The 19,561-nt window shown below is 39.0% G+C and overlaps 1 protein-coding gene and 1 long non-coding RNA gene across 4 annotated transcripts in view; one reads left to right on the top strand and one right to left on the bottom strand.

Moving 5' to 3' along the window:
* Positions 1-315: 315 nt before the first annotated feature.
* The window catches only part of LOC124212439 (protein dissatisfaction), a 30,921-nt gene continuing 11,675 nt past the window's right edge, over positions 316-19,561 (top strand). Inside the window, exons 1-3 of the mRNA XM_046612467.2 lie at positions 316-634; positions 6,673-6,753; positions 6,921-7,082. Of these exons, the coding sequence (XP_046468423.1) occupies positions 625-634; positions 6,673-6,753; positions 6,921-7,082 (253 nt within the window). The 5' untranslated portion in view covers positions 316-624. The remainder of the gene's footprint in view (positions 635-6,672; positions 6,754-6,920; positions 7,083-19,561) is intronic.
* Positions 11,686-14,536, bottom strand: LOC124212466 (uncharacterized). Of its 3 annotated transcripts, none has more exons than XR_006881659.2 (5): positions 14,325-14,536; positions 14,029-14,231; positions 13,244-13,384; positions 12,912-13,112; positions 11,686-12,060 (listed from the first exon to the last, which is right to left on the bottom strand). It is a non-coding gene; the product is annotated as an uncharacterized lncRNA (long non-coding RNA). The 3 variants fall into 3 exon arrangements; XR_006881658.2 differs by having other exon boundaries at positions 14,354-14,536; XR_011176275.1 differs by having other exon boundaries at positions 14,029-14,536.

Below are 19,561 nucleotides of genomic sequence, written 5' to 3'. Positions count from 1 at the left end.
CCGCGCCCCCAGCCCCCGACCGACGATGGAGATGCAAGGGTGTCCTCGAGGTTCGAGGGTAGCTCCGCTCGGTCCGAAACCCCGCCCACAACCCCCGAGCCGACGAATCAGGACGCGCGTCACAAGCGGCGGGGGTCGGGGGCTTGGGGGTGGTGGATGCCCATGACGCGGTTGGGGCGGCTCGGCCACCCCCGGGTGACAACATGGCCTTGGAGCCGCCCTCCGCGAGGTAGAGCCAACTTGGCACCCCTGCAAGGCGAGCTGACGCGTAGAGCCAGTGAGCCAGCAAGCCTGGGAGCCGCCCTTCGGCGCCCCGCCAACAACGCGTCACGTCAAACCCGAGCAGCGGCCAAATCGCGTCGACGTTAAGAGTTCTGCGGCGTCGGCGTCGCGACGCCCGCCTAGTCCTAAGTCTGCGGCGTAGCTCCCGCCGCCCCCGCGAAAAACCTGGCGAACGCTCGCGTCTGACTTGATCGCACCCCCCTGTGTGTTCGTGTTCCATCTCCCGGGGGCGGTCGAACGACCCTAAGGACCCCGACGGGAGAGAGAACAACTCGACTACACGACCTCGACTGAAGCGGAAGTCTTCGACGGGGATGCCCGACTTTTGATTCGTCGCAGAGGATGGGAACAGGTCAGTCTTCTGATCGTTTTTACGTCATTTGTGCAGGCAAGCGTATCCGTCGATCTCAATTCCACCTCGTCGAAAGTTCGTAATGCGCGATTCTGAATAATCGTCGGGGTTTTTTCGTGAATTTGAACACACGCGCCGTGTTAAGTTGTCACGTTTTTGTCTTGTTGTTTTTCTTTACTTTTTTTGTTTTTTTTTACTTTTCCAAGTTTCAACGGAAATTCAAAAAACTCGTCGGCTACGAAGTTGAATATACACGGTCGCGAGTCTTGTTGATGGTTTTATTCCGTCGTCTCATTTTTCTTCTGTTTCTGTTTATTTTTTTTTTTTAGTTTCTGTGGAAAAGAGTGTTCTGATGTCCGAACGAGTGGTTAATTTAGCTCATCTTGATGGGTGGGCGTACGAGCTTTCCACTAGGACACGTTTCAAGACTAAAAGAAAACAAAAAAATTACCTAACAAAATGTTTTTTTGTTCTTCAAAATTTGTTCTTCGAATATAACTCTGAAACCATTTAGCCGATTATACGTACAGAAAAACTAATTGATTCTGAGGTGAGAAGAGGCCAGTGGATTGAGACTAAACTCGTGAAAATCTGATTATCCGTTCTCGAAATGCCTTGGGATAAAAGATTGTCCACACGCATCCAGATGTTCATTTGAAAATAGTCGAAGGTCATTTTCTGGACCTTCAAACATGTAGAATCAGTTTAAATTCCACTTTTCATTTTTGAGGCGATTGAAATAACTTTTCCATTATTCTCTTATCTGAAGTGGGAAGGTATAAAGTTCAGCTTCTAGTACTGTGATTATCTAAAGTGATTCCGTAACACTTAAACGAAACTTTAATAAGTTTATGCGTAATAACATCAATAATTGTCAACAGACAATTACTTGTGAAACATATTTACTGTAAAAGAGTATACACTTTTCAATTTACAAATCGACTGCGTTAGTTGTTTTTTGTCAATAACCGACTGATTGAAAAATCTTGACGAAATTCAGCAAGTGAATTAAATTGTAAAATGTATAGTAAATTCACTGTAAATATAATGTATGAAATAATTAAAGTCGTAAAATTTTTGAAAGTAAAATGACAGAAATTAGTTTGAACGGTAACATTCGGTCACAAAATTAGTAAACAGATGGAAAGAAAATGGAGAGATGTTATTATTATCATAGAAACCCAAAAATGAAAGGTTGCGTTTTTTTCATTTGGATGGTTTTCTTGACTTCAAACTATTTACATTTCGGATACGATCGATCCAGTAATTTCCGAGTTATTCGAATAACATGTGAAAATAAAAAAAATAAAAAAATGAAAATGATATCTCGAGTATGCATTTGTTTTTAGCTTTTCTTAGCTTTGAATTTACTAAAGTTTGGATGTTATCGGTTGGGTAGTTTTTGTGTTATTTGAATAAAAAAATAACAAAATACACGATTTCATTTGTTAATTCATGTGTTCATTCATATCTATGGATAAGAAACGCATCCGAGCGTCAAGTTCTTGGGTTAGCCCAATTAAGATCAGCCAAATTAACCACTCATCTCTATTTAACCTTAAATGTCAGAGTCCTTTTTTTTAATGATTTCAAGTTTTTTTAAGTTTGCCAAAATGTAGACAAAAATCTGAAGGTAAATGCTTTTTTTTAAATTGTGATTCTAATATATGCTTCATACACATACAAATATTTTTCGTGTATTATTTAACATCTTCTACCAGTGAGTAAAATTGACTAAAGTATATTTCATAACACTCTCTGGCAATCACGTAACACTGCAGCATAGTCTGTTATAATTACAAAAGAGGGAGAAAACAAACGAATGTTCGCATTGGTTGTTGAAAGTCTCACTACTGTATAATTGATATTCGCATCAGTGCTTCTTCTCGTTCAGTAGTAAAGCTTCTGAGTAATTTCGAATGTGATTTATATCAGTTCATGTATTAATCATGTATTAAAAAAAGCAGCAAAACTCTGGAAAATCGTTTTATTCTTTACATAATCTGCAGTTCCGTTTTTAAAAATTTTATATCGATATTTCATTCATGTAAACTTTCGTCGAAGAATCGTACCGGTAGATATCACATGATGAAAATTTGTCTGTATACGTATTTTCAGGGACACGCAGTCAGCGAGCCATTCTCGAAAATTCCTTCAAATGTCTCTCGATCCGCTTTTGCGACGACAGCATTATTTGCATATAAAGGGGATAAAATAAAAGCGGTAGAAAAGTCTTGCAGAATACACGTACAATAAGCCGCTGCTATAATTTCTTTTACCGAATACAACCGTCTCTGAAAGAAGAGATTATCATAGCACGAAAGCGCCGCAGGCGGATGTAATTACGTAGCTCGTTACCGCTAGATTGAATCCTAATGGCGACGTGAAAAGGAAAATGTAAAAAAGTTTAATTCGCTTCGAGGAAATCTCTTGCAGGGTGCATTTCGCAGTTCAGAAATTATACCTCACGCAGGAACCGTGACATAATTAAAAACTATAGAAAAACAGACGTGGTAATAAAAAGTTACTTACGGAAAAAAAAAAAAAAAAAAAAAAAAAAACAGAACAGGATTGCAGAATTTAATTTTTTAACTCAACTGAATAATTATCGAACCGTTTTTATTAAAGCTTGAATTCCATTTAAGGGTATACAGCTTTTAAGCGGTATTCTGAATACATTGACGGAATTATGCGGTATTATTACTTGAGCGGCGTTGACTGCTCGTTTCAATGTGACGTGAACCAATTGGGGATTCCATGCTTGGAGAGAATAATAATTACCTGAAAAAATCGATTAATATGTGTTTACATGGCTCGGAATTTTCTTTTTTTTTAACTCGTAGCTATTGGTATAGTTTTATTGTAAATGTTCATTTTCACCCTTTGACATCAGTTTTAATCATTTGTAGAAAACTGTAATTCTTTTCCTATTTCTTCAACGTTAGGTATATTTACAGTAATTTTAATGCGATACGGATATTTGCTTGTTTAACTATTATATAAAAATTTAATTTTCTTTATCTAAAATAATAAACATGAATCCACTTTCCCGCCCGATTCAACAAGTGCTAAATTTATACATGTTTCTGAACAGAGTGCCCAAATTGACAGAATCGTTTCTACTGTTTCGCTAATCGTAATAACGGAAAGAATATCTGAAAACAGACTCAACTGTAATAATACGTAGGAACATCAATGTAACCATTTGACGCGGGCGTGGACTCTGAAATTAAGAACAATAAGATGGTATAAAATACGAGATGTAGATACTAGCGGATTCCTGGGTGTGTGCATTTTTCTATACTGCAAATAATGGAGAAGAAAAAAGAATGCATAACAAAAGAACTGCGTCATACGAATTGCATTTATAATTTAATAGTACTACAACTATAAATATAGCGATCGTGATTAAATTTTGTTCGATTCAATTATCCGCACACTCGATGAGTACGCTACTAATCTGATTTTCTTAAAAAGTGTCACAATTCCGTCAACGAATAATTTCGACCTTTGGGTAGGGCACAAAAATGGGAATGACCAAAAAGTCGACGGGACGACATTCCGAAAGTCAAATTACCGACAGTGAGAAACTTAGAAAGACCAATAATACACAAAGTTGTCTTTTAGAAAAATAAAACTTGAGAACGCAAGAATGTATAGATAAATGAGTACTGATTTTTTATTTTAAAAATGGGCAAGATTACGAAAGGCAAAATATTTAATTGCGAAAATACCGAACAGTCAAAATGTCGACTTTTTGAATGTCAGACCATTTAATGCCTTTTTCGAAAATTCACTAATCCACTACTACTACTTATTCACTACATTCTACTCGGAGTTTGTCATTCCAATAACGTTGCAATTCTGTTGCATTTGAAATTTGAACGCGCTACACGCGCGCAAAAATTTTTGTTGTATCTAACTTGCTCATTGATTTACGTGAACGAGGTACAGCCTTTTGTCATTGACGTAAGCGTTTCTCCTATAGTACAGATGTTAAAGAAAGCGTTCGGAGATTCCAAAAAATCTATCATCTAGTTGTACAGACAAAAGAGTTCTCGTGCTAAACATTGTTGAGGTTAGTTGACACGTTGGTTGAAGTACATTACCTACCGTACGTGGTCTAAATACACTAACTTGTTTTTTGCCGCGAATTTTTTTATCTAAACGTCGTTTTTAAAAAAAAAGTTACACGAGGGCGCAAATCTGAACGTGAAACACAATTTAATGTAGTTATATCTTGGATAAATCGAACGTACGGGAAATAAGATGCACTCTTTGAGTGTTATTAAAAATATTTTACCCATTTTTTTCTTTGTGGACACAAACGATTGTCGAAATTTCGAATTTTCAGGAGATTTTGCTCCTTCTGAACTTTGATTTTCTAAAAATAATTTTTTAGCTTTTCCGAAGTATCAGCCGCTTTCAATTTTCAATTTCGGAACTTTTATTCTTCTGTATCTTTACATTCTGTGCCTTATTCATTCGAAACGCAGACTGTTCTGACAATACCTTTCCGTATAAAGGAGCATTTGGTTAAATAAACTCTCGGGAAAACAATTATTCTACCGGGTGATTTCTCGAAATTCACAATTTCGGTACGCTGATCATTCGTTATTTCAAAACTCGTATCTCGAAAATTTGGGATTTTCGACCAGTCGACTTTTTTAACATTCGGAACTGTGACTTCCACTCTATTTTTGTTTCCATTTCACGTGCAGAGGTGAAACGCATGCGGCATACAGATCGACGAACAAGTTGTAATCAGTAAGCCGATTCCTGCCGATGAAAGCTGGAGCGGTGTCGTTGAATGCGCGACTTTGAGTTGCAAATTGATTAAACACTAGGGGAGGAGGTTCTTCTCTCTTCTGCGTTATACGTATTCATCCTTAAACGTCTCCACCCAGCGTCGCGTGTCGGATGGGTTTGTGTGAGGTGAAACTCCGCGGGTTTCGTCCAGGGGTAGGTTTACTTAAATTACGTGCTTTGGGGCTGTGAAAGGTGGGTAGGCAGATGAAGATAATCCTTTAGGGTTGGTGGCGTATACGGGCCGGAGTTGTCTTCGTCTCTACGGTTGGCTTAGGCACGCGGCTGTGTTTTTCTTACCGTGGATCATTAGGACGATTAGGGTTGCCGCGAATGGGGGAGAACAGATTAGCACTGAGCTCGATTCCTGCCCTTCGCGGACCGAAACACCCCTGCGCTCAGTCTCCTCGTTTTCTTGCGCCTTTTCTTACACCCCGCATCTTTTTTTCTCAACCGGCGGGCTTCGCGATTTTACAAATTGAATTGTCCTTTCTTTTGACTGCTGCTTCTTCTTTTTCTCTTTTCTGCTTTCTCTTCACTTGGTTTTTTTCATCCTTAGTAATTTTATTCCTCCTACGTCTGCTCGAATACAAAATGGCTCCTTCACATGTATCACGCTCCGCATTTGAACTACAGTAATATCTCTGGATAAATTTTTACAGCAAATTTCTCTGTATTTCTATCTGTGAAAAACATTTTTTTTTTTTTTTTTTTTTTGTAGTAAAACTCCGAATTTCCTACATTTCTCGAAAAAGTTACGTTCCTTTTTTTTTAGTCATATGTACACCAAGTTCTGCGAGTTTCCATTTTTCTGTGGATGATTTCTCCGTGATTTTGTATACAATCATTTTTTAATTATATCTCTCTATTCGCTACATAGTATTTTTTTCGCGGAATGAAATAGTCTTATTATTTGTGAAACTGTTAATAGTATTCATCACGTAGATCAAAAGCTCCCAATTTCATGTCAGGTCAAAATTTACAGATCGATTACTTGCAGACATGAAAATACTTCAGAAGAAAATATCATAAGATTCTAAGAAAAATTAACATATGGCCAGAAAAAAATACGTTCAATACTTTCGAATGGCAAAGAATTGTATGAAATATTATGGAAAATCGTCGACAATACGTATTTTGTAATCAATGTCTCAGCAGAACGAGATTTAGTTTCAAACGTCGCTATTTGAGACGCACCTTAGAGCAATTTTTATAATTTTATTTGATTTTAGGAGACAGGCTACTTGATATCCCGTGCAAGGTATGCGGGGATCGTAGCTCGGGCAAACATTACGGCATCTACAGTTGCGACGGTGAGTAAAAAATTGTGACGGTAAAAAATGAAACGGTTTGGATCTCCGAGCATAGTAATTATCCAGTGAATGGCCAACACGTGGTTATATTGACCTTTCGATCCATCATTGATTAAATTGTATCACGAGAAAACGCATCCAGATATTAAATTATCTCAAATTTTTAGGCTGTTCGGGATTTTTCAAGAGAAGCATTCATAGAAATCGCGTCTACACGTGCAAAGCTCAGGGTGATCTGAAGGGGCGCTGTCCCATCGACAAAACGCACAGGAATCAGTGCCGAGCCTGTCGTCTCACCAAGTGTTTTCAAGCCAGCATGAACAAGGACGGTAAGTCGGCATCGCAATTGCAAGCTCGCTATTGAAATGAATTTTTGATTATTTTCCTGTACGTGAAACGGTCGACGTTATCGTTATACGACGCGTCATGTTACGTGACGTCATGTTACGTTACCTGCTCGATTGTGGTTCGACGTTAAATTGCAAAATTCTCCCCTTCGTAAATCAAACGAACAATGAAATTACACGGCGTCTAATCCGCAAACAAACGTGTTAATTATTATCGAATAACTTCTCATTCATCGTGACGTCGCATTTTGATGTTTGTGGAACCGATCCATCGCTCCCCCACAAAGCTCTGAATGAAGTGGAATTACACGAGGGTTTCACGTGCTTTCGTAGGTATTCGAGGCCTGCGTCGTTATGAGTGAAATTTACTCGTTTCAAAGTTGGGGAAATTTTCGAAAAATCGAAAACCCATGAAGTCGGGAGTCTGGGATAAGGGAAGATACGAATGAATCGATAACTTAATGTCAACTTTGTCCTCTTAGTCCCCCCGACAGACAACCCTTTCAATTTTGCCACACGCTTCGCCAACGATTGATCAGGATTATAAGCTCGAGCTTTTTTCCCCGCTGTTAAAATCGATGGAACTTTCGTGAACCGTTTTATCTGCCAGGCGCAGAGAACGCTAGGTATTTTCAAACACCTCTGTAAGAAGAGGTTTCAATCTTATCGACACTTATCCGAACATCATTGACAAACTCTTTATAGAAGGATAAAGCAGGAGTAGCATATATTTGAGAATCCTCTATGATCTACGATTGTAAAACACCTACACTGAAAGATTATTTTCAAATTTCTCGTAATTCGGGAGTAACAGAAAGATCAGAGTCACGCGTTTTGGTTCTGGGCATGACGTTGAACGAACTTTACTTCATTTCGACGTACTTTTGGTTCAAGTATGAATAAGTTTCCAACTTAGATACGGTATTGATAAATTACACTTGCACTTGCTCTGACAGATGATCTCGTAACGATATGTTACTCAGCCGTCTCTCAATATTTCTTCAACTAACCCACTCTAAAAATCAGAATCATTCCAATCGACTGAATTTTAAGTTATCCCAACCGCACTTTTCAGCTACAATACGGCTTTCCAAAGTTACAATACGTTTAAAAAGGTATAACCGATCACGAACCAAAAGTGTGACAAGCATCTGCACATTCCTCAAGTATCAAAGTACTTAATCCTCGGAATCATGGGTCACACAGTGCCTGTACAAACCCCTCGGTATCGCAAACGGCAAAAATCCCAGTCCTACCAGATTGAGTCTCCTTTGATTGAGATTATATAATATAACACGACAGATCCAGACATGGCAATAACCTAGGAATAGACCCGTCAGAATATAGATGCACCGTCACCGACCGTCCATTACGCATACAAACTCGGAGTTTGCGTGGGGCGATCAGGCAAATGAGCTTACTCCATTGGTCATCCCATTGCACACACAGAATGCGGCCAAGACGATGCTCCGCAGAGAATTCTAGAGGCCGATATTTCCGGGAACCACGGGGGGGGGGGGGGGGGGAGGAGGGGGCGAGCTTGCGGAGAAATCGAGGGAGGGAAAGAGGCCATTTGACGGACAGGGTGAGAGAGGAGCGGCCTGGCTGAGGCGCAACCGCTTCTGAAGCACGGTGGTGGGGTTGCGGCGGGGCGCTTCGGGGGTGGCAGGGTGTTTAATGCAGGACGGGTGGCCGGGTTCCCAGCGGCCGCGGGGGCTCCAGACGAATAAGAGAGGAGATTCAATTAGCGGCAGAGCTTCGTACCTTTAGGGTGTCTGCACACGATAGGATTCGGTTCCTCGGCTGGGCGAAGTCACCTCTGGACGGAGGACGCTGTGTTCGTTATTTCGAAAGTCTCCGTCGTTCCTCATTTCCGCTGACGGAAACCGCACACTCCGTGTCGAACCGGGCGTTCCGCCGCTTCCCGCATCACGTCGCGATAGTCTTTTCGGTGGGGGTGGTACCTTTAAAAGTTATAGCTCGAGCGGGTGATGCTTCGGGAACCGCCCGAGGCGTGCAATCATCCCGTTCTCCCGCACCGCGGGTTCCCCCCCCCCCCCCCCCCCCCCCCCCTCTACCTCGTCTTTACAACCCCGTCTGGAGCGCCACCCTCTCACCCCCGATCTGCCGACTGGCTAGCACGAGTACCTTTTGTGTAACACGGTACCTACATGTTTAATAATATATGATTTTCGGACTGGTCGAGAGATCGCCAGGTGTTATAACGGGGCGACATGCCTCTACGGTCACACGGGAGGAGGGAAATTTTTGGGCTTTTTGAATTATCGCAGTGTTTTTATCTCCCTCTCGACTGTATCGCCGTATGACGTTGGATACATTTCATACATTTATACTTTTTTCATTTCACTTTTATTGTTCTACTGGAGAATTTGTAGTCGCGATTGAATGAAAGAATTAAGGATATGTTGTAGTTAAGAGTAAATGGGCTGGGGTTGAAGTTCCGAATTCGCAAGGCTCCGAAAGCGCTTAATTCCGAATTATTTGGTGGCAAAAATTGCGGTAAAGAAATCAAACTTTTACGAAACAACAATGTTTCGAATGGTCGGAAACCCGACGGTGCAAAGTTCCGAAAATTCAACATGCCATTAAGCTGAGTTCCGAAAAGTAAAATTCCGAAAATTAAATTATAATCACACAGCGTAGTTTACTCAACGAGTGGGTGTGAGAAATCAGAAAAACCAACCACGATTCCGAACGTAAAAATAACGAGAATCCAAATCAAAGAAATATCAATGTGGTGAATTTTTACCAAGCCAGAAATTCCCGAAACAGAAAATCTCGAATCATTCGGAATTTCGATGTTTCAGATTTTTTAAAGTTTCTCGTTTTTGCATTTTCGCAACTTTGACTTTTCAGAGTTATACCCTTTTGGCATTTTATCCTTTCACAACTTTGAGTGTCGGGTTTCGGACGGTTCGAAACTTTGATGTTTCGTCCTAGCTTGATTTCTTTATTTCAAGTTTCACCACCAAAGAATTTGGATTTTGGAGCTTTCGGAACTTTTAAAATTTGGCACTTCAACCCCGTCTCCCGCGTAAATTTGAGATTTAAATTTTTAAATATACTAATTTCGAGACTGTATGTTCTCAAAAAAATGCGAGGTACAATGAAGACCATTCTCATTGAATTCATAATCTTTAAATTGCTGGCATCTCATTCAATAACATCTTATAAACAATACCTTATATCCTCATGTTAAGCAAATGCAGTCAGTCATTTCGATTCGGAACTCTTTACATACATATTATTGTATAGTTCACTTTTGCTAGATTTTGATTATCACCGACGCATTAACCAAGCTACAATATCACCCGTGTCGCTAAATTTGAGGAGTCAGAAGCTTGTTCGCGGTCAGAATATTACAACATACATCGTGATCTTGTTCGTTACATCGATGATATCGTCACTCAATCGGGCCCAACATTAAAATTATGTAACAATAATTTGAATTCCTAAATGACGATTGCCAAACACGTAGTTACACGTTTATCATGAATTTTGAACCGCTCCTTCTCCGAATGCATGCATGGTATAATGTGTCGTCGAAGAGAAAAGCTCTGCTTTCTGGAAATCGCCAAACCAGATTACGCCCACAATTACCATTAAATATTTTCGAAATTGGCCAAGTGAAGAATATATCTAGTAGGTGAAAGTATTCGTCACCCAGGTTTCTGTGGCGTCTCAAAACTTACGGCGGAAAATCAGCAAAATCAGTTCAAGGATTTGACGCAGCCACGATTTATCGCCTAAGTGTGTAATGTATACGTATACACGAAGCCCGCCCGTATCATTCCGCTAATGCAGAATGCCGTCACGGCTTCCTTGCCTCCTCGAGAGTCTTCGAACCCCTCCAGGTCCGTTTCTTCCCCCACTTGCATCTTCCATCCCCTTTCATCCCCTTTCCCCAACCGCGAAGAATCCTCCAGGAGCGAACCCCGGGCCCATTTCACCCCATTATGCCACCGCATCGAGCCCCCTCCTCTGGTCCTCCAGGTATTACTGGCTCCGAGTGTGTGTGTGTGTCTGTCTGCTGGCTGATATCTATTGGTATGCGAGTACCAATACATTTTTGCACCTTCTATATCCACGCCGCTGCAGGAGCAGCCATCGCGCGTTCTCGGCTATGTATCAATAAATAATATCCCGGGGATCTGGTACTTTATTCCTCGGCAAACAGTTTTTATGAAAAAGAAATAAAATAGAACCCTTGTGCTCGGTTCAAACTCTGTATATAAAAATGGATATGTGTAGGCATACGAAATGTTCAATTCCATCGAATCGTATAGTTTAACCCTCTGTACGATATTACAGTCCGATATACATATATACATGTTTTGTATTTTAAACCTTGTCAGTATCAGCTTAAGCAATTCTTTGTTCGTTAATAGTATTGCCAAGTTTGAGTCATAAATGGAAATGAATTGGAGAAAATTTTCATTCGTCCGGCTACAATCGGAACGTTATTATGATTATTACTATTTTTTTTTTCCGCTTCAGTAAGCATAGCCAGAAATTCGACTGCCATTTATCGATGATTAATCAAATTAATATTGACACACAAAGATTCGTGATACCTTCGTACTTTATTCTTACATCATGCAGTATAATTTAAATGGTATATCGACTGGTACTTCAATTAAACTATTCGGCTTTGGATAGTTTTTTCTTTTAAATAGTTTGCTATAGTATAGTTTCATGCTGACAGTAAATAATTTTCATGAGAATACACAGTATGCACTAATTATTCGAGATTAAGAGTTCCTACAACGATATGTTCGCCGTGTCGGTTGCACAGTGTTTGAAACTGTATGAACGTAGAGTTTGAAATTTCCAAAGTAAACTCTGGGACGAAAAGGCAGACCGATGGATGATTGGTTGACCTGCGCGTCGTGTCTGTATATGGCCTATACTCTACTTGTTGGCAGTTGGTCAACATCATCTGAAAAGCACACAGTGTTAAATCTGGCAATATATCCTCAAACTTTCCGTGGAACCAATTCACGCCCAATCAATTCAAAACTTGTCAAACAAAAAGTTGGAATCTCTTTGTTTTCTCTGACAATTTGCCCCTGCTCAGTCTTTTGCACCTTGTTTCAGAGGATTATGAAGCTTTCGCCTTTCGACGAACCGCGTCTTCCACGCTCGGTACGAATCTTTGCATGAATTATTGCAAAATTAATTTTAATCGGTTAGCTGCTACGAAATGAAAACACATGATCGATCACTTAAAAATTCTCTGCGTCTTGAGAAATAGTTTTCACAATTCTACCGCATATAACTAACAAACTTTGCGCCAGCAGCTCATTTTTATCAAATATAAAGAAGTGTTTAAGGTTTGATTAAATTCAGAAACACTGAGATAGAAATAAATTGCGAACAAAATCGGGGACAATGACCTTTCGCGATAAAGTGAAATGAATACGCTCACGTTATTCGCGCTTACGTAACAAGATTATATTTAGAATAGATTAATGCTGCTTAGAATCTTCACGAGTCTGTTTTATCTTTTTCAAATTTGTTTTACAGACCGTAACATTTTTCAAATATGTTCCGGCGTGTTTTTCTAACAAGTCATCGAACCTTTCTTGGTTTGTCAGGGTTTCGATTACCCTGGATGTCTAACAAATTCGCCGGATAAAAAAGCATTAGACTTAAAAACCCGAAGTAACGCTGACTCGTCAATAATTTAATTTTGCTGTCGCTACTCGAGCAAGGGCTAAAAAATATGCGCCGATGGGGAAATGTCTAACAAATAAAATAAATTCGAATCGTTCAAAATATTACGGTTACCTCACGTGATACGGTAATGTTTTGTACGTTGATTATACCATAATTAAACAATTTCAACGTTTGATTTATCACATTCCAACAAAGATGTATTCGCGGCTGCTTAATTCCCCTTGCTCATCGATATAATTCCTCATGTCGTGCAACCTCCGATTTCCCATGTACTTGACACCCTGCCATTGACCAGCTTTAAAGAACTTTAGGCTGAAAATGAATATTCAGATCATCATCAGATTGTCAGTTAAATTGCTCGAATACCAAAATAAAGATACCGCAGTCAAGAAGTTAAGCTTAAGATAACGAAAAGCAATCTTATGGTAATTATTCATCGTTACGTTGGATATCCCGTGACGCTGTTCTGCCAGCAAAGTCTACCATATCGATCACAGTCGATTTTGGCAATTTGAATTTGACTGCCGTTGAGTGTTGAAGCCAGTTGATCCCACGTCGGCATTAGTTCCAGAGAATATATGCACCTGATGAGTGTCAAGTATATTTTCAATAATTATATCCGTGGAGCGGGGTTGAAATTCTGAATTTGAAAAGTGCCGAAAGCGCCAAATTTTTTGCTGGCGAAACTTAAAGTAAAGTAATGAAACTTTAACAAAACATCGGAAAGGTCCGAAACCTGACACTCAAAGTTCCGAAAGCGCGAAAATGAAAAAATTTAAGAAACTGAAACGTCAAAGTCTGAATGATCAAAAATCTTCGAACAGTTCAGTGACTTTCTGGCTTGGTGAAATTTCACCACTTTGATCTTTCTTTGTTTTGGATTATCTGTATTTTTACGTTTGGAATCCTGATCGTTCTGATTTTTAGTTTTTCTAATTTTTTACACCCACTCTTTGATCAAACTAAACTGTGTGGCTATGTTTTACTTTTCGGACCTTTGGTCTGTAGTAACTTGAATTTTCAGAATCCTTCATTTCGGAATTTTGAGCCATCGGATTTACGAAAATTCGAAAGTATGTTATTTCGTAAAAATTTGATTCCATCACTTTAAGTTTCGCCACCAAATAATTCGGGATTGAGCGTTTTTGGAACTTTTCAAAGTCGAACCTTCAATCCCGCCCCAAATCTTTCTCACTCATTTTTGCGTAAGAAATTACAAACCACTTACCACGAGGTGTAAAACATAACGAAGTGATCTTTTTTTGCTACTTCTGTGCGGAATTTCTCAGCCGAATAATCAACTGCACGGACATTGGTAATTTGTGCATTAAGTGTCGTTCGGCATATGAAGAAAGTGGCGAGAATTAGGGTGAGTTTAAGAAACATGGTCGGAAATTGAGTTTGTAGATCAATAACTTTCCAATATTTCTTCTGAAAGAGGATCGAGTCGATTTAATCAGTCAGTTGCTGTTTAGTTGATTTTGAATAGTCCAAACTCTGCTTCCAGAGCAAATTTACACGAACTTAATTATAATTAATCCAATTTTTCATACTGGTTGGTAGTTTATTCGGAGTTATTAATGTGGAAGCCTAAGAATACAGCTTCTTTTTCTTCTATATCTCACTTTGGAACAGTTATCCAAGGTTTTTTCAGAATCCACGCGCTACTGCATCACGTAATATCATTGACTAATCGCGGAATACATTTCAAATAAAAATCTCGCTCACTCGCTGAGTTCAGGCAACTACACTGTGTGAGATTAGAGATGATCTCTTATTTTATTTGGGTTTAGTATGCCGGGCATAAAAAGATTGTTTATAATTACGTGTGATAACTAATCAAACATGAATACAAATCTGTGCTTTTTTAATAACCATTCCTGCTGTAATCATTGCGTTAGTAAGGTTTCACAGTGAAAATCTTTCCAATTACAAAAAATACGTGAATCCACCTACTAAAAGAAATCCTCCTTGATACGCTGATGTACATTTATAGTACCCAACTGTAATTAACTTTTGGAGCTGTAGTCAATTAATTCTGAGGTTAATTGCTGGATAATGGAAATGGATTTTACGTAAATGAGTATTTAAAACTTGCGTGAGATCGATTTCTAGTTCTTAAAAAATAGATTTCAGAACAGACCGACAAATAATTTGCAAACTTGCCATCAACAAATACGTTTTTTCCAGATCTAATGAATAATGAAACGTCTAACCAAATACAGATTGGAACTCATGTTGATAGTACTTTTAGAAAATGAATTGTGAACGGGGTCGAAGATTATGACCTTTCGCGATAAGGTGAAGCGTTTGTTTCGGCCTTATATAATATGCACGCTCTGATTTGATCATACATGGAGATCTGAACGTAATTTAGTTTGACAAAATTGAGAGAAAAAATGCCGCATTTATGAATTAATTTGGTTTTGAGCGACACTTTTCAAGATAAAAAAAAAAAAACACGAGCGCAACTCTACTGATCACTCGCAGTAAAAAACTCCCAACAACAGTTTCTGAAATTTTTTCACAACGAGTTTAGCTCCAATATACGAAATAAATATGTCCTCGTATATTTTTTGATACATTATGCATCTCCAAGTTTTTTTCTATGCTGCAATTTAGACGCAGTGCAAAAAATTAATATCAAAAATTGAAAAAATTAACAGTCGGAATTAAATAGGGAAGGATACGAATTGGAAATTTGGAAGAAATTTGATTTTATAGTGAAAAATATTTTTTTTAGCTGTCGGTTAAAAAGCTTCTCGGGCAATTTTGACATAGCCATCCAGTAATACGATATTCGAAGTATTTTTGAATCACAAGAAACATTACTTCACATCATGAAATAATCTTCAATTTTGAGAAAAAAATTATTGCCGAAGAGAGTTTTTACATGTCTTCAGCTTTTCTAAAATCTTGTTACAATCTGATATTTTTCAAATTGCTTAAATCTTTTAGGTATTTTAGGTGAGAAAAAAGTGTTAAAATATGGATAAAACTTGATTCTGATTATCGAAAGCAAAGCATAAAATTAAACTAGATGTTATACTGTCGAAATACACTCGAATTAAAATGTAATCACACTCCTGAAATTCGTCATTGCTGCATTGTTTCTTGTATAGTTTTTCCACCATCTGATTTTTCATTTCCTGCTAGGCTATCAATAATACTAAATTACTTACAATGAGTATCTGACGCAGTTCCAATTAAATCAACGTTCTCTTTTGACCATGGGACAGAGAATAAAAGAAAGAGAGAGAAAACCAGTAACATTTTTAGATGAGATGTCATGTCCCGTCGCTTCTGATACGCCATATAAAATTACACGTTAGCCTGGGGATGTTGCATTTGTACATTCCCTTCCAGCTCATCTCACGTCGGCATTACATTTGTAGAATTTCCACCCCTAATGAATCATAGCATATATTTCTGAACAGTTGGAAATGCCTTCCTAATATTGGGTTTAAAGTAATTGGAGTTCACATAAATTCATTACGACTTAACCTGATCGGATAATGATCGACTAATTTGCTGATAGAACCTTCGCAAAGGTGTACTTATGTCGTTCACTTTTCTTTCTTAAAATTTGACATTAACTTTTACCCGAAATAATTATTCGTGTTGGCACCATTCAGCACCGCTATTTACCGATCCAAAACATCGCTCCTCAATTCTCAGGAGGTAAGTCTTCTAGCAATCTGAAAGAGCTGTAAAATCCATCTACCTAGTACAATTTCAGTAGTGAAACCAAGAGTGCGTCAGACACGGTGTGTAATTTAAAGGAAACTCATAAAATCATTCGGATGTGAAAACAGTCAGCATATGATCTGTCGAAAGATCTATTGATATCAAAATATAGATCAAGATATACATGTATCGTGTTCTTAATCAACAATGGAAGGGTCGCAGAGTGAAAAAGAAGTGATCGTCGCTAGGAAGATAACTTACCAAATTCTATATTCAAGTTATTACAATTTATAGGACACGCTAAAGCATGGGTGAGATACACTCAGATAAAAAATACACAGAACATTTACTTTAAAGCATAAATTACAGTGGAGAATTTACATAAAATAGAATCCTTCTGAACGTTTGAAGTGATTAATTATTTAACACTTTCATTGTAACTTCCATCATACCATGAAAAAGAAAAAACTCCTAAAGCTTCACTCTATATCTATGAGATTCATGTTTTAAAAAGAAACCAAAAAATTATTCGATACGGAGGTGAAATCATTTCATTTTAATATTCAGGCAATCTCAATGATTCCAGAACTCCTAAACAACATTCCGGCATCTTTCGCAAATTGTGATATGTTATTGTGTACGCAAAATTCGACTAGGATTCTAATAGAAAAATTTCCAAATGGCAAACGCGATCCCGAATGAGAAAATTAGCAACTCCGTACTTGTTGGCAGTTGGTCAACATAATCACAAAAGCACACAGCGTTTAATCGATAAGAAATGTATCTTCCGCGCACTGTAAATTTCCGCAAACTTTCCGTGCAATCTTCGCACGTGAAATTGATTCAAAAGTTGTGAATCAAAAGTTTGAATCCCTTTGTTTTCCCCGCAATTTTCCGCAGCTCAACGTCTTCTACCAGTAAATTTCAAAGGATTACGTAAAAGTTTTCGTATTCTAGCTAACCGCAATCTCCGTACGAATAACGTAATTGTTGAAATAGTGCGAACGCGCTTAATGCACGTAATTACACAAGAACTGTGTAAAAAATTTGCCGCTATTTGCCGAAATTACTGAAACAGAGCTATTTGAAAAAAAGAGAGATCTAATCGAACGTCACTGAACAAAAAAAAAAAAAAGAACAAAAAAGAAAAAGGGAAAAATCAAATAAATAAATAAAAAAAGAGGGAAGAAAATACTCGCGGATTAATGCTGCACTCGCAATGTACAGTGGGGATTGTCAAGCTTTGCCGGCTAGTCGGGAACGGGAACGGGAACGGGATCCTCTCTCTGCGTGGGAGATGGCGGCTGGTGAGAGGCATTCGTGCGAGGCGTGCCTTACACGATGCGAACGGCGTCAATCCATCCAACGCTACGGGGGTGAAACTGTGAGCTCGTATGGGTGTAACGGGTCGTTGCGTTAAGCTGCTCTTTGATCGTCACCTGTCACCCTCGTGTATAGGCATATACAGACAACGTGATACGGCGCCCCGTTCGGATGGAGGAATTAGCCAAGTGAAAGACGACGCGAGCTTTTCTCGCTGCATGCGTATACATAGTCTGTTAAGAATCAACTGACAAGGGGTTAAAGAATTGAAACTGTAACCTCTTTTTCATATCAGTTGCAAAGAACATTTATCTTTGGTTTTTTTTTTTTTCTTTCTTTTGTATTTCATTAGCAGAAAATTTTACAATTTGTAGCTTGATAGATGTTACTGTATTTAAGCTCACGTCAATTAGCACGGGATTCATAGAAACCGTGCTCTGGACTGGTATGAATATTAGATGCAATCAAGCGGGTTATGATTTTTTTTTATTATATTCGTTGGATTTCTAATGTTGCACTTCGTCCTGCTTCAGATTTTAAAAACCATGTTCCCGCAGGCAACCGTCGTGTCTTGTAGCTTTTAGGACGTTTCTCAGATTTTTAAATACTGAGAGAGTTTACCCTTTTTATTTCGTTCATTTACCGCTGTACTAATACAGTATTGTTGAAACAAAAATAACAACCGATCACATTATTGCAGAATATTCCCTTAAAAATTTTATCTCAATCATTTCGAGCGGTAAAAGTTTGTTCATTCATCAGCATACGTCTATAGTAAACTGAGATTCTTAGCTCTAAGATTCGTCTCGTTTGATCAGAATTTGTCCACCACTCTATCCTATTCTTATGTAAGTGTAAGTCAACCAATGTGTTGGCAAATTTGTTGTTTCACGTCTACTCGAGAAAACACGCATTTCTGTACTCGAGATTCCGGTCCAGCGTCAATGTCGACGAACTATTTTTATGTAACGAGTGCATGGTTTACCCATTTTTTAGGCGTGTTTACCGTACACTAAGTACTCGCTTCTATGACGATAGAGTGAGTCGGCGAATGCGGATGCGCGGAGTACAGAAAAGACCAATTTTAACTACTAGGAGCTAAATGTGGTCCCTTCTGTACTGCGCGCATGCGCTGTAGCGAGCAAATCTGACATTACGCAACCCTAACCTCAATTTCGTGCGTCGTGAAAAAAGGCGAAACATATTCTTGTCACATAAAGAATCACGTGCAACGAGGAGGCAACGATCTTTTCGCCTCGCATATTTGCCATATTCGTTTTCGGCTCGCCTGCGACTAATATTGAAAACTCACACTCGGCCCGAAAAGACCGAGTTTGCCCCCTTGTTACACAATGTACCGTTCTCAATGAATCGCCAAATTACAAAAGGTTCAATTCACCTCACCATTCCTGCAACACGTGATTCAGCATTTTTCTTTGCACACCAGCATAAGAAACGAAATGATTTTGCGATAAAAAATTTCCAAGAATTGAGCAAGATACCGTGCGAAGCGTGAACCGATGCTTCCATGTAAGCACACGAGGACTTGGAGCCATCTCTCAGCATCACACGATGCACGCGTGGATCTCGTGCGATCAGATTCGAGGCAGGCGTATCTTGAATACAGCCAAAGACAAGTTTATATTCCCGTATGAATAGATATCGGGAAGAACCCTCAGCCGGCGTGTTACACGCTTGGAAATCCACGGCAAGGGTGAGTCGGGGGTGGGTGCATGTAGCGCGACCTCGCT

The sequence above is a fragment of the Neodiprion pinetum genome, chromosome 1 (genome assembly GCF_021155775.2).
Source record: "Neodiprion pinetum isolate iyNeoPine1 chromosome 1, iyNeoPine1.2, whole genome shotgun sequence".
Taxonomy (NCBI): Eukaryota; Metazoa; Arthropoda; class Insecta; order Hymenoptera; family Diprionidae; genus Neodiprion; species Neodiprion pinetum.
This window is presented reverse-complemented; position numbering and strand designations above follow the sequence as displayed.